The sequence below is a fragment of the Wyeomyia smithii genome, chromosome 2, assembly GCF_029784165.1.
Source record: "Wyeomyia smithii strain HCP4-BCI-WySm-NY-G18 chromosome 2, ASM2978416v1, whole genome shotgun sequence".
Classification (NCBI taxonomy): domain Eukaryota; kingdom Metazoa; phylum Arthropoda; class Insecta; order Diptera; family Culicidae; genus Wyeomyia; species Wyeomyia smithii.
The window spans coordinates 164,623,624-164,639,477 of record NC_073695.1 but is presented as its reverse complement, the minus strand read 5'-3'; the positions used below and the strand labels follow the sequence as shown (position 1 = coordinate 164,639,477).

At 36.7% G+C, this 15,854-nt stretch overlaps 1 protein-coding gene across 2 annotated transcripts in view; it reads right to left on the bottom strand.

Annotated features, from left to right (window-relative positions):
- Positions 1–1,984: 1,984 nt before the first annotated feature.
- The window catches only part of LOC129720740 (28S ribosomal protein S9, mitochondrial), a 96,814-nt gene continuing 82,944 nt past the window's right edge, over positions 1,985–15,854 (bottom strand). The window contains exons 7-8 of one of the 2 annotated variants that reach the window (XM_055672408.1): positions 5,704–5,866; positions 1,985–2,123 (exon numbers count right to left, since the gene is read on the bottom strand). In XM_055672408.1, the coding sequence (XP_055528383.1) occupies positions 2,032–2,123; positions 5,704–5,866 (255 nt within the window). In that variant the 3' untranslated portion in view covers positions 1,985–2,031. Of the gene's footprint in view, positions 2,124–5,703; positions 5,867–11,311; positions 11,347–15,854 lie in introns of those variants that run through there. The other variant, XM_055672409.1, reaches the window with a different exon arrangement.

Sequence of the window (15,854 nt, the reverse complement as noted above, 5' to 3'; positions counted from 1 at the left end):
TCAGGCATTCTGGCTACATATCCAGCCCACTGAAGCCTGTCCCGCTGTTTTACCTTCACTATATCAGCATGTTTGTATACCTGGTATAACTCGTGAATCACGCGTCTGCGCCACACTCCATCTTGCAGTTTACCGCCGTAAAGGGCCACCGGGAGTATCAGCGTCCTATACAGCGCTAACTCATGCGAGTTCTGACAAACTTGTTAAATAAACATAATTTATGAGACGCACGTTGTCCTTTATGGCTGTTAATTCAGGTACCATCAAGTAGAATGTGAGAAACCAGTTTTTGAGATTTGAAGCGATGATTTAGTTTGGGATGCGTTTTAATAAGGCTTATCGCATATTGTTGGAATTTAACGAACTCGTTATCTTAAAAGTTGAATATCTCCACAACGGCACATATTGCATTTTGTGGATAGGTGATTCTTATGTAAAATTTTCCGCTGAACACATTGGTGACATCAGATTTAAAAAAAATGGGGGTGTTTTGAGATAAACGAAGTTTCACTTTTTAAACGTAAAAATATCAATATTGGCAACACTGTTTACAAAATCTGATGATGCCATTCAATTGTAAATTTAATAACCTTTAAAAAGAGTGTCAAATATCGTCTGTAGCTCTTACGGTCTCTGAGATATGATGTTTTTCACAAACATGGAAAATGATTTTTTGTCAAAAAATACAAAAATGGAGGGCCCCGCAATTGGAAGTGGGTTGTCCGATTGACCTAAAACTCTGAATTTTTCAGTTTCGACCTAAAACAAGTAGTTTTATTCATTTTGAAAGGAATCGGAGAGGGTCGTTGCATTTGCCTGATCACTTGACATGGAATGACCCATACATATAAATGTTCTAGATTATTGCACGCGTTTGTCAATCCGATTATTATTGCCCCGAGCAACACACAAAGAAACGCACAATGTGTGGTGTCGCACTTTTCGGCAAATGCACAAAGTGTACTCAGTCGTATTTTTTCGGTGCGCAAGAAATGCAAAAGAGCGAATGGGAAGAAGAGAACACAAAAGAACTTTCGGGAGTGGCACACACGGTTTGATGGCAAATGTGTTGTGTACAAATTTGTGTGGTTTTGTCTGCACTGAGGTGAATTCCAGTCCTGCTCGCAGTTGTTTCGATGGCACCGTGGATACTGCCCCACAGCCCATTTATGACTTCCACTCCTTCCTCCTGCTGTTCTGCGATCCGCTGATCCAGTTCTGTGGCGTATTCTGCTGCCACGCGATTAGCTTTCAACCGCTGAATGTTGAAACGCGTCGTCCTCTCTGTGCGAGATTTCAGCACGTTCGACAACAGTGCGCGGATCTTACAATTGGTCAGAGTCAATGATTGGCCCCCGAAGAGACCCAACCTCAGTAACATCCGAAAAGTGCCGACCGTCAATCTGTACGTGATCGATCTGGGAGCAGGCTTCTCCATTTGGATGCCTCCAGGTGTGTTTTCGAATATTCAAACGTGGAAAATAGGAGCTATATATTGTCATTCCTCTGGCCGCGGCAAAGTTTAAGTCTCAGGCCGTTTTCATTGGTTGACGGAGGCTATGCCTTCCAATGACCGGACGAAAGAATTCCTCCCTTCCAACCTGTGCTCTTGCGTCTCCGATGACGACTTTTACGTCGTGTTTTGGGCACTCGTCATAGATTCGCTCAAGTTTGTCAAAGAACTCATCTTTGACTTCAAGGGATTTTTCGTTTGTAGGTGCGTAGCTGAAGAATTTGCCCTTAATCCTCAACACGCATATACGGTCATCTACGGGCCTCCACCAGATGACTCTTGTTTTCTGATTTCCCAGCACTATGAAACCGACGCCCCGTTCCGCTGCTTTGCCGCCACTGCAGTAGATGTGGTACTTGAAAGAAGTGTGTGCAATAGGGTCTACTGCACAGAATATACATGCTGCCTTTTTATGGCTAATTCTATTGTGCCGTATAAAATAAATGTTGTATCAACAAAAAAAAAACGAAATACATTTTTCAATCATAGTTTATTTCTACCATTCTATTTAAAAAAAGCTACCGTTTTTTCCATGTGTACTTAGCTCGGGCGCCGGCTTGTCCAGGTTTTTTACGCTCACGTCGTCGAAAATCTCGCTGTAGCAGACCAGCTGAAAAAAAAAACAATTCTTAGCTACAGCGGTATAAAAGCACAAAAACTGACAATAATTTGTATATATCATTATGCAAACTGTAGAAAACGTATGCACAGAAAACAGTTCTCAAAACAAAAATTATCATTTGCTGTGGCAAAAAAACTCAATGTATTGGGGTAGTGAATTTTAGTAATTTAGTAATATCATTCTAATTCTCTCACTAGATTGGTTTCAACTTCTAGTTTAATGAAATTTAGATAAGGTGTAGCAGCTGCGGTTATTAAGGAAAAGAAGGTTTTTCGTTACATAGAAAAATAATTAAAAAAAAAGTTCAAATATACACATTTATAACAGAAAAACACCACTCCAGAACTACTAAGCAATCGTTTAAATTCGAATATTCTGGGTGTTCTAATATCTGATGATGTTACTAAAATAAAGACAATGTTGCTTTATTCTAGGTTCCTACGTGCTCAAGTGAACAAATATGTACAAGAAAAGGTGTGTAGGCTTTAGTTTTTTTTTAAATCGGCATATCTGAATAATAGCAATAGATAGCAAAAAGATGTCAAGGGACGACTTCAAGAGAATTTTTATAAAAATAAATAAAAAAGTTGAGTTTGAGATTTCACATTGAAAAAATAACTAATTTCAAAAACAAAAAGTGATTTTAAAAATGTCGATCATCTCAAATTTCTCTAAAATTAAGTTAGATTAGATTGGAAATTTTACTGTCTTGAACTCTTTCAAATACTTCAAAATTGACACCGTTAAGATAAAAAAGTTTTACTGACAAAAACTATTTCTTGTCCAACACTGTTTAACGTTGTTAAATGTTGTACAGACATGAAAAAGTTTTTGCTGACAACTTTCCCCTGTCACTTGTCAATACCTAGATATGGTCGGTGTTAAGTCAGACCGGACCAAGTCGCAAAATTGAAAAACAACGAGGTAATGATAGTATTGAATCAGGATTTACTTAGGCTACATCAGCCACAACAACCAGAGTTCATTAATCCCTCAAATAGCAAAACTTATGGCATATTTTTTCTGAATGATAAAAAAAAGCAATCATAGTGTGCAGTCAGAACGAACCAAGTGTTAGGTTATTGGCAACTACAACCCAGTCATATGTTGGTAAAAATCAGCAAATAGACGAATATTCAAGCGATTTTTTGGATTTCTCTTTATTAGAGGATACTTTCTTCCATCATTCATCGGAAACATGTATGTTTCACACACAGAAATGTACTTGAATGTATTTTTTCGACGAATTTTGCTATCGCTACGCTGACCATATATAACACTTTATAGTATTCAGACAGAGTGGACCATATGCCAAGCAGAAAAATGTTGTAATTACCGGAATTGTATGCATTGGTTTGAAGTCAGCATAAGTTGATTTCAAAGCTGCCAGGCACCTTATAAAAAAGTTCCAGAACCCGTTAGCCAAACGAGTATACTTTACCAGTAAAAGAAAAAAGTGTAAATGGTCCACTATGATTGAACATATAACTAGAAAATGTTAGTCTTTAGTGTGAGTAACACAAAAATTTTCATTTTTAAAAACAAGTTCTGATTATAATAGTGATTCTGACCTCAAGAATAACGATTCTACAAAGGAATCATATCCTAAAAAGGTTGATAAAAATGATAATAAAGCGAGAGAGGATGGTTGCGAAAACATTCATTGAGTTTGTTCAATTACATTTTATATAACTTGTATTATTTTTGGTGCTGAATAGGCAAAAAATAAAATTTTAAAACTTTTTAACTGTTCGATTGATTGGCTATAAATATTTTTTCAATTGATCAGTCACAATGAACCAACTCATTTCATATCATTCTTTTGTTCAGTCAGAGTGGACTAACTCCACCTAGTCAGTTATGTTACCGGTCATTGTCGAGTTCATAACGCTGTTTTTCTTAATTGTCACTTTATATGATACAGCCAAAGAGTAACTCTCGCTCATAATACCAAAATTACGCGGATATATGGAAATCTTCAAAATTCACAGAGTAGGGTAGAAGCACTGGTTTTGGTCATAGCACCAGTTTTGGCCATGATAGAATAAAATTGATAATTGTGAAAAAGTATCTCAGATTACTCCTAATTCGAAGTCTCCTATTGAACCTGCTGATACTATTCAACAAAACTATTACAAACCTAAGCAAATGAATATGCGTATTTTAGTTTTAATAAAAGAGCTAACTGTGCTTTCTTCAGTTCACTATACAGCCTAACGTTTAGGTAGTTTGCAAGCTATTTTTCACAGAGCATGACTTTGTTTATATTTGCCCATTTGTATAACAAATCTTGTTACCAGCATCAGGTACAACTTTCTACAGCACATGGATAAAAAACTAGACATTTTGGTGTGATTTTTCTCTGTAATATCAAAATTACCTACAGCTTCTAAAAACGTTCATTGATCCATTCTTGGCCACATATTAATGCAATTTCATGATTCATGATCCTGATATTGGCCATATGTAAACAAAACCATGGAAACGTATTGATGTTTATGCAAAACATGAAATGTATGCAGTTTTTCGGGCTGATATTTTAATCGCATGAGATATGTGAAACTACAAAACTGGTTTGGGATTAGAAAGTCTTCGTTTGTTCAGATTATTTACAAATCTGTAACTTCATTTGTATTTACCAAAACCAACGCTTCGGATTCTCAACCTTAACTTGACTATAATAAATGGCACTTGAGTTACCGAAGTTGATGTTAGCAAATAAAACGAAAAAGTTTCTATGTGAAAAAGGAAAGAGCAGAAGCTTTTTAATGTAGATCAATGACAGACGAAAAATTAATATAGGTCAATGATGTGATGTCAGTGTTATTAAACATCCTACTAAGTTTTAACAAATTCTAACTTGAAGTACTTTGCCCTGCTAGCTATGTGTGAATATAATATCATTATTCATTAATTATTCAATATATATTAATTATATACTGGGCCTTTATTTAGTTCAAAAACGAGGATTTTCTGCTGGTAAAATATATCTATATGATAAAGTCAAAATATGAAATAACTTCGCGTGACTTCAACTTTTTCGCGAATTGGCCACAATAGAAGACCCAAGTGGCCAATTTAGAAATGCTATGGCCAAAACAGGAGCGTAGAGAAGTAGTTTTGATTGGAAATTATGTAAACAATACAACATAATTTGATTATTTAAACTCATTGTTAGTCCAGAATATAAGCGATTTCATCCGATTTCCCCGTTGAAATTATTCAATTACATATTTTTCGAAGGAAGAAGGACAAATATCTCTTATACATAGCATACTATGGCCAAAACCGGTGCTCTTACCCTAGTAAACTTCAAACTCGATTTTCTCGAAATAATCAAAATGTCACTTGGTTCGATCTGACTTAACACCGACCATATATTAACCTGAAAAACATTTTTAAAAATTTTTAAATATTGGTAGAGATAAATTTGATAAAAAATAAATGCAAAGTTGCTTAGGGAATTTAGGACTACACACTCACAAAGTTTCATTGAATTCTGAGAGGGCGCTGCCAACATCAAGTCGAGTTGGCGCGAAATCGCTCTGTCACTTCGCATATTACTTACCAATTCTCATTCGATCAATCATTTCGGAATCAACGAAGCTTCGTAAGGCCATTGCAATACCCCAACGAATGGCACCGGCCTGTCCAGAGAAACCACCATGTTCAACATTGGCCACAATGTCAACTTTGCCTATCATTTCTGTGAAAACGAGAGGAAAGAGAACCTAAAAAAAAAATAAGAGACTGTTCATAGGCATGTTACATTCTTATGTTGAATTAGCAGGGTGTCAACAACCTGGAAAATCAGGGAATATCAGGGAATTAATTTTTCGCTCAGGGAAATCAGGGAATATGAGGGAAAACGAAAAAATATTCAGGAAAAAAATTTTAACCGCGGCACGATTCTTTTTCAAACGACTCTTTAGCGCAAAAACTGATTTTTTCAGCATAAAAAGCTATTTTGGGACCTCTACGATTCAGTTCCATATCCATATTCAATACTTTTTTCACTGAGATTCCAGAATTGCGTTAATCTACGTTGCACTTTTCGTGCGGAATACTGAAAAATATCAGGGAAATTAATACAATATTTCAGGGAATATCAGGAAATTTCATCTTGAAAATTTTGTCGCCACCCTGATTAGTTTATGCGGTGTAGTTACACAGGAACTACATCAGCAAGAGTTGCACTAAGAGAAAGATTTGCTACCCCAAGGCACCATTTTGACGGTTCTTTGTTCATTTGAGAGAAATTGAAAAACCATTTAAAAACTTGAACAAAAATGTAAAAGAAATTAAAAGACAAAAAAAGTAGCAAAATATAAAGCAAATGAAAAGATTCACTAAATGAAAATAAAAAAACAGTTTACGTTTAGGGCTAAAAGTAAACAAATCCATATAGGTAGTAGGGAACGAAGTGAAATTGATCAATTTTTATATTTTTCCAATCAACTCAATTCATGTAGATTTTTCCTGAAACAGTATATTATCAAAACAAGTACTGGTATGTGCTCAAGAAAACCCCTACGGCTATCGGTGAAATTCCTATCGTTTACTTTATGAAATAAATTCGGAAATTCTATTAAGTACTATGAGATAAATCGAGGTGGAATTTACCACCTATGGAATCCACACATTCTAATGAAAATGTGCTACTTTTCGATATGCTCATGATGAATAATGATTTCTAAACTAAATATCAATCACAGCTAGTTTGGAAATAGAAATAATGATTTTTCAGGTTAAATATTTATTTATTTTATTTTTTATAGCTCACGAGATGAAGTTTACTAATGTTGCTATTATTTGTTCATCGTTAGACCGATTCCATTTTGATTTGTTGCAAAAGTTCAAAAACTAGCTCTGGAATTGAATTTTTTGTAAGTTCTTGCTAAATTATCAATATTACATTAATCCATTCCCGGAGGGTGATGCCATACGGCATTACCTGACAAGCAGCTTTTACCAAACATTACTCAGCTTTTTTTTTTTTTGAGCTTTTACCAAACTTTACTCAGGTCTCCAAATTTAACGTTATTTATTTTTAATTCAATTCACTTTAAGTAAATTCAATATTTTTTTGTTGTTTTGAAACTTATTTGATCAAATTTGATTGAATTTTGACTGAATTTTCCTGAAATGTGTAAAGTTTCACCGGATATGCAATCGTTAACTTTGAAAGGAATGTGAATCTTGCAAAAGTTGTATTTTGCGACACGAAGATATTATCTAGTGTTTTAAGATCAGATTTTTTTGATCAATATTTTTATAACGAATTTTCAGGTGATCAACTTCACCCAACTGATCAATTTCACCCCATTCACACAAACTTTTTCTTTACGTTAGACTAAAAAATACTCAAAAATAGATATGATTTTTTTTTGTGCGAAATGCGTATGTTGATTTTAAGGAGGTTAGTAAAAATATTTTTTTTTATTTAACGTTTGCATTAAAAATATGGACAAAAATAACCGATTTTTCATGGGCTTACCTTGGTACCCCGCCACGTCAAAAACGGACATTGTGCGGCACTTTGTGGTCGCCGGATTTGCTCGTTCCGGCATCCACAATATCTTGGCACTATTGGACAACAATCAGAGCATCGAAATAAAGCCCGGACCAAGACCCTGAGCGACAAGATATATTCCCGAGAATTGATTTCCCGGAAAACGGAAATGAAAAATCTCATTTCCAGGGAATGAAAAAAAAATCTAAATAAAAATTAATTTTCCAATAAAGTTTATTCATAAAAGATACAAGAAACCATTTACAGAGGGATTCGAGCAAGCCATGACCGAAATCGGTCGTACAAATTTTCGCTCGCGTGTTATATAGGAAGAAAACTGCTTTAATGTTGTGCGTGTTCGTTATAAATGTTATCGCGAAGTGCGTTTATTTTTTTAAATTTACAAGTGTTTTTTGGAAGAGCATGCGGCTTGTTGTGTTATGTTTGTTGCGAAACATCCACCAATTGAGTGTAGTAATGCCGTAAACATCGATTGACAATATGGCTGCAATAGCATATAGAGTGGTACTACGCCACCGTCGCTTGCAGCTGGTTTTAGTTTGCTTCTCATCACTGTGTGTTGTGTGTGTAGAAAGAGTTGAACAAGTTGGAAAATTGAACGTCGAGAGATGATGAAAAATTCATATACCTAGTTTTCGGGAGAAAAATTGGACGAAACGGGAATCGAGTGTAGTGAAATCGATTTAGTGCGTTTTATCGGTGAAATTATGATTGTTCTAGCGGAATTGGTTAAATTGTTCAGAAAACTTTAGATTGTGTTATTGTCTCGCGGCTCTTTGTTTCGCAGTTTCGTGGTGGTAGTGTGCATATCTGGATAGTGTGTATCAAATTACCGGGACTGCTGCTCGCACTGGCCCAACGAGTCACAGATGTGAAGGGAATTGGAAGATAAGTATCGGTGTTTGTGTTCTTTTACATGCAATCTGAAGTAGAAGTGGGCAAAACAGTTTTTTACCGAAAGCGGCTCTGAACCGGTCACTCACCGTCTCAATAAACGCCTCATAGTTAACAATTATTCGCGAGATTGATGGATCGTGCTGTTTCGGTAAACTTCGGTCTCGGGCGAACCATCCGTTTTAGCGCGCAAAGAACCGTGGTTCATTTTCTTGAGCCGTTCGATCAATCGCTCGAGCTCGGCTTACCGAAATGTACTATTTTCCGTAATGAGCGCGTGCTAAAAATCTTTGAACGTGATAAGCAGAACGTTAGTAAATATGAATGAGCCAGAATCGGTCAGTTGAATATTCCGCTCCACTTACATATCGATTGTCTAACTATATAGTCAAATATTTATTTACCGCGCGCGAGATTAGGAAATATATGATCGTTACCGTTTTGCAATTTATGATTTTTCTAGCTTTTGCGCAAATAGTGTTACAAATAAACTTTTCTCTCAGTTCACCATAGTGTAATCTTATAGGTGGAAATTAAACTAGCTCATGTATACTCGTATTGTGATTGATTTGGCCCTTTGTAAATAAACACTGTTTGTATTATGTATGGTTGTAATGCATGCAACTCTGCCAGTTTTCATACTTAGTAGGTGTCAAAGGTTACTCATCGTATCAACGGACTCGTTCAAGCGCTATATAGAAATTGTATATTTTATGATACAAACCACGCACACGTGTACGTGGCCCCAACAACATACTTATTGCTTGTTGGTTTAATTCGATTCCATGAACGAAATTATAAATTTTGTATTTCTTCCAAGTAAACCACACACATTTTTCCATGGTCTTTCGTGTTTTAATCGGTCTCAAATCATGAAATAGTTTTTTTTAAATAGACGAACAGTATACGAGGAATTTATTAGGCATAAAGCCAGATGTGCTGGTGACCAAATATCTGGATACTCCGCGTCGATATCATCCATGAGATCGTATTTTCTACAGATTGATCATCAACGCGTAATAGTTGTTGGTAGCCAAAAGGGTCACTTCAACACAACATAGGAGTGGAGGGGCATTAACGTGGATACAACTTTCGTGATTCGTAGCTTTAGTAACATTATATAGCTGACTAATATAAATCAATGAATACGTTTCGGTTTCACGGTTACATACGGTTACAGTTACATTATGACCTCGTAAGGAGATGTCCGAACATTTGAGTTGTCTCAATACAATTGTAGGTCCGGGATCAACTCAATTATAGGTCCAGTGTGCGTTCAATTATAGGTCGCATGCGTTTCGTTTTTTCAGTGTTACATCATCAAACAGAATGAGTTTGGAACCCGTTTTAATTTTCGTGGTGAATATAATTATTTCATAGGCGCGATATTAGTTGTTATGAACCCGGTGCTCGAAATCAGCGCATCGTTTACCAAAACGAACCCAGCTGCAAACCCTTCCCTCACCTCCAACATCCCAGTGATTTCTCGTGGAAGTGCAGAGGTGTTCTCGGCTTCCAACAAAGCGAGTATCACGTCAACATGTTCCTATACATACTCCTTCTTTGACCTGCATTCGGATGCGGCCGGCGCTGGTATTGCCTAATATAAAGATTAAGGTCACCAGTTTTAACACATTGAGGATGAATGTTAATCCCAAACATCATCCGCTGGTTCTCTGTGTTATTACAGCTGATCTGGCAATAACGGAGTAGCAACCGCGGGCGGTCAATCATGGTCATGCTCATGCTCAAAAGGTACAAAAAACCATTTACAATTTTATTATCAATTCGTATGAAAAACGATTTGAGTTCAAATCAAACCCGAACAATGAAATTTCCCTCCGTAAAACTTTGCCAAAACCCGCTGAACCATTAATGGTGTTTGATTTCTAAGATACAGTCAGTTTTTTTTTACGCGGGGGATACGTTCCTCGTAAAATAAACCGCGTTAAAAAACGCTTTAATTCGAAAATCCGCGTAAAAACCGCGCTAATTCAAAAATCCGCGTAAAAAAACCGCGTTAATTAAAAAATCCGCGTAAAAAAACACGTTTTTTTTTTAAATCCGCATAAAGTAGTCCAGCAAGAAGGGCTTTAGAAAAACCCCGAGACGCTCTAGAACCAGTATTTGAAATTATCCTCTTTGACGGTCATTCCGGATCTTTCGGTGGGCTGAGAGTATTTTTTGGACTAAGTCTTTTATTAGATAAACACTTAAACGTTTCTGGTTCCAAACTCACGGTAATCCGGAAATTCGCGAATTTTTTTAGCGCGGTATCGCGTAAAAAAACCGCGTCAATTCAAAAATCCGCGTAAAAAAACCGCGTTAATTCAAAAATCCGCGTAAAAAACTTCGTAAAAATCCGCGTATAAAAAACCGCGCAAAAAAACCTGACTGTACTTCTAAATCAAAATCACCGCACCGGTTCCAGCTCTTGCTACATTACATTACAAACTGGAGTGTCCAATTCTTTCAGTTTTTAGCAAGATAAAGCTGAGTGTTAGGCAGGTATTAAACTACACTATTATACTGGTGGAACAATATTTCGAACTCTTTTGGAGTTGCTATCACCATTTATTAGACAGTCAGATTTCGTGTAAGAACTTTGTTTGATAAACTGAAACGTTATTTCTACATTCGGCAGTTTTCTGTCAAAGACCGAGACAAACCGAAAGGAAACGATAGAATACTGAATAATCAGTTCAATACGACTCAAAATAAGTCTGTTTTAAAGCATTTGAATACCTACGTGTGACCTACAAGGATGATGTTTACGTTGAAATCCTGGTCACGACCCATGGTACATCCCGATCAGAAGGACAAATCAAAAATGAAACAGATGCTGTTAGTTTGTTATGCGAAAAACCTATCAGGCTGTGTTTTCAATTTGATCCCGTTAGGTGTTAAAATAACAGAAATTATAACAAAAATTATTCTACTAGTATCAAGCCCATATCAAACTTGGTTTTTTTCCCTTGTAGGAGCTTATGACCACTGCTACTATTAGTTAGATATATTGTGGTATACTCCGCGTTAATATATATGCGCTGTCAGTTCGTACCATCACTATGGGTATCAGTGACGGTCGCCATAGGACTTTGAATTTCCCCTTAACCCTCTAGTGCCCAATGCCGCCATTTGGCGGACTTCAGTCGAAGTTCCGAAAAGCTTCAATAAATACTTAAAAAGTGTTTATAATGGTTTATAGTGATTTTATCGAAGTCCATCTAGAAATTAATTTGGGCACTAGAGGGTTAATAAGGAATGCCCTCTTTGATAAAGTTTATTACCTTTGTTAGTTCAGCATTCCATACCTCGTTAGGCGTAAGGACACCTTTTCCAAAAATACGCAGTCTTTGCTGAAATAATGCGCCGCATTGGCACAGTAGGTGTTCCGAAGTTTCAACTTCAAGATTACAGAAGCGACATATGTCTTCTGTCAGTTTACCTATTTTTTTAAGGTGATACCTACTCGGACAGTGTCCAGTCAACGTACTCAGATCAGCTTTATTTGTACTGAGGAGGTTGCGGGTGATTCTATTACAAGGTGTAATGAATAGTTTAGATTGTCTTGCATTGGATGTAGCCTTCCAGTTGGCACCAATCATCATTGCTTCCCAGCCTCTGAGCTCTGATTTCAGGCAGGATGTAGAAACCCCACAGAATGGCTCCGGTCTGACGAATGCAGTTGAAGAACCAATTCTTGCTAAGAGATCGGCTTTTTCATTTCCTTCTATACCACAGTGACCAGGCACCCAGTATAGATTTACATAGTTTGTTACAGTCAGTTGTCGTAGGGATAAAATACAATCCCAAACTAACTTCGACTGGCATGTATAGGCTTTAAGTGCATTAAGAGCTGCTTGACTACCAGAGAAAATACAGATATTGGCATATCTATATTTTCTAGCCAAACAAATATTTGTGCATGTTAGGATAGCATTTATTTCAGCTTGAAAGACTGTGGGCCACTGTCCCATTGGAATTGATATATTAATTCCTGGTCCAGTAACCCCAGCACCAGTAGATTCACCCATTTTAGAGCCATCTGTGAAAAACAAGAGTGATCCTGGGCGAGTTTTAGGACCTCCTTCTTCCCATTCGCTGCGAGAGGATTCAATCACTTTGAAGGGAATATTGAAGTTAGTCGTGGATTCCATACAGTCTTCATACATTGTTACTAAGTTGTTCAGTTGAAAATCTTTAAGGATTCGTAAGTGTTCTTCTAGATCCCCTTCCTGAAGAAGTTTAACGCGTTTGAGCCTGAGAGCACCTTTTTCGGCTTCAAGTTGCACATATTGATGCAAAGGTAGAAGATACAAAAGAGCTTCTAAGGCTTTGGATGGTGCGCTGGCCAATCCTCCAGTTATTGATAGGCATGCCAGATGTTGTAGCTTATGCAGCTTTTTCTGAGCTGATGTTTGTGTAGTTTTAGGCCACCACACTAATGAGGCATAAGTTAATCTGGGTCTCACTATAGCCAAGTAAATCCAATGAATCATCCTTGGTTTGAGTCCCCACTTCTTACCAAATGTATTGCTGCAAGCCCGAAGAGCATTGTTGGCTTTTGATATTACGTACTCCAGATGGTCGTTCCAGTTGAGCTTATGGTCAAGCATGACACCTACGTACTTAGTTAGCTTGGATAGCTCCAACTGTGTTTCTCCCAACTTTAGAGTTGCAAAATTATACTTTCTCTTTCTTGTGAATGGGATAATGACTGTTTTAGAAGGATTAACATTTAGTCCTTCCTGCTTACACCATTTGAGTGTGTAGTTTAGGGCAGTTTACATTCTATTAGTAATAGTAGGCCCCTAACTAATATAGTAATATCATCAGCAAATCCAATGACTTCATAACCTAGGTTTGTTAAGTTGTTAACAAGATCATCGACTACCAGAGACCACAATAAAGGAGATAAAACCCCTCCTTGCGGGCAGCCTCTTGTTGGTTTTGTCGTTAAAGATCTTCCTAAATTGGCTGTGATTAACCGATTGTCTAACATAGCAAGTATCCAGTTCGAGATGCATATGTCAAAACCCTGATTTATCATAGCTTTCTTTATAGATTCGTGAGAAGTGTTGTCAAACGCTCCCTCAATATCAAGAAAAGCTGCCAGTGAGATTTCCTTGGCATCAAAAGACTTTTCTAGTTTTGAAACCAACGTGTGAAGTGCTGTAACTCACTGAAACTCACAGAGAGCCTCTCAGAATCTCAAGATCAATAACTTTTAACTATCGTAACTATAACTATAACTAAAACTGTTATTATAACAACTTTAACTATAACAATTGTTTTGTGATGGAATGAAAGCAATAAGGAGCAACATAAAAGCAGTTTGACTTTGAAAAACACATCTTCTAATATGAGTATGTTATCTTGATTACGATGCTTTAATTTGTTAACTACCTCGCGTGAACCAGTTTCACAGCAATCTTGCAATTCTTTCAACAAAGGGCAGGAAATATCAAGGGTTGGTTTTTAACGTTTTATAACTTTTCCAGTTGATTTTCGTTATTGTCATGGCATAGTGACAATATCGTTTTGTCCTTAACAAAAATTCTCGCAATACTTTATGGCCAACCATTTTTCGGGTTTCTTTTTTCGTATGTGATTCCAATTGTTTTTCGCGTGACCATGTGACATAAAGCTGTTTCTGCGAAAATATGCATGTTTGAGGTTTGATGCCACCAATTATCAGGGCTTTGGGCATTATCGAATATCACGCAACTGCGAGGCGCGAAGGTACATACAGACGTTTGAAATCAAATGGTAAATTGGTGGGTAATATCTGGATACTCGGAAATTCGAAATTTTCGCTTCAGTGACATTAATACTTCATCTGTTTTTTGAAGCAGATCTGCTGCTTCAGCACAGTGCAATTGACACTTCGCAACATTTTAGTTTTCAATTCGAAATTCAACGAAACATAAACAGAAATCAATGTTTTTTGAGGAGCAAAAACTACACGTGTTCATTTTACCGGCTAACAGAATCAGTGCAGCATGAGCAAATATGATCTAAGTCAGTGTGCATTTTAGAGAAAATATCTTTTTCATTTAATTGATGCATAAGACGATTATTTGCAACTTTGCTCATATAAGCCAGGAATTTGATTTACATTATCAAGCTTATGCCCTTGAATAAAATCAAAGTCACGTTGAGAGTACTCACATGCATGTCGAATTTGTTGCTACCACGCGATAGCTCTTTTGCACTAAATTTATTCGTGTTTGGCTGTCGTGCTACACCAAAACTACCTCTTCTGTAGGTACCACTATAAAATGTGTAGTAGGCATCGAAAACGAATATCACATTATATGTGAATCATTAACAGGTGCTTAGTTACTCAACAACGACGCCTCGATAACGACGCTACAACAGCTTGTCTACCGCTCACAGCCTGCAATCATAGTAATCTAATGACGTTGTTCTGGGAGTAAAAGGCGGGAAAAGCCGAAATTGTTATTTTTATGGCTTATTAACTTGTCGGAGATCAGAACAAAACAAACACAAAAAAAAATCATTTAAATCCGTCAATTCTATTTTAAGTGAAACGCCTTTTCACAGACACCAACTGATTTTTATTTAATAGATTATTCAAAGCGCTCTCATGTCTCAGCAAATAACAATGCACTGTTAGATAAAAAATATAGAAAAATACCGTAGTCCTACGTCATGCGGTCGTGTCTTTCTTTGCCTACTTTTTATCAATTTACAGGTTTTGAAATTTTTTATCAATTAGCACCAACTAGCAAAGAGCGTCATTAGGGGCCATCCACATACCACGTGGACAGATTTTAAACGATTATTACTTACTTTAATTTAATAATTTTCAACATTCCAAATTCAGTGATTTCTTGCGATTTGTTTATATCGTTTGAAATTATTGGTTTTATCGGAATGACAACATACTCTACTATTGCCTTTAGTACATCAGCTCTATTCCGGAAATACTCATATTAGTTGGTATTCCGTTGTTTCGTTGTTTTTCAGAAACTGAAAGTGGTCATCTTCGAATTCAAGATGATGTCCAGGGTCAATGCTTGGCTTCTATACATTATTTCGATTACGGAAATATTCACATGTAGTAGTATTCGACTGTTTCCCAGAAGTTGCCATCTTACAATTCAAAATGGTGTCTGAGGTCAATTTTTAGCTCCATATATTATTCTGGTTGAAGAAACACTCATATTGGGTGGTATTTGGTCACTTTAGGCTATTTTTCAGAAACCGTACGTCACCATCCTGGATTTTAAAATGGCATTTGGAGACAATTTATGACCCCTGAG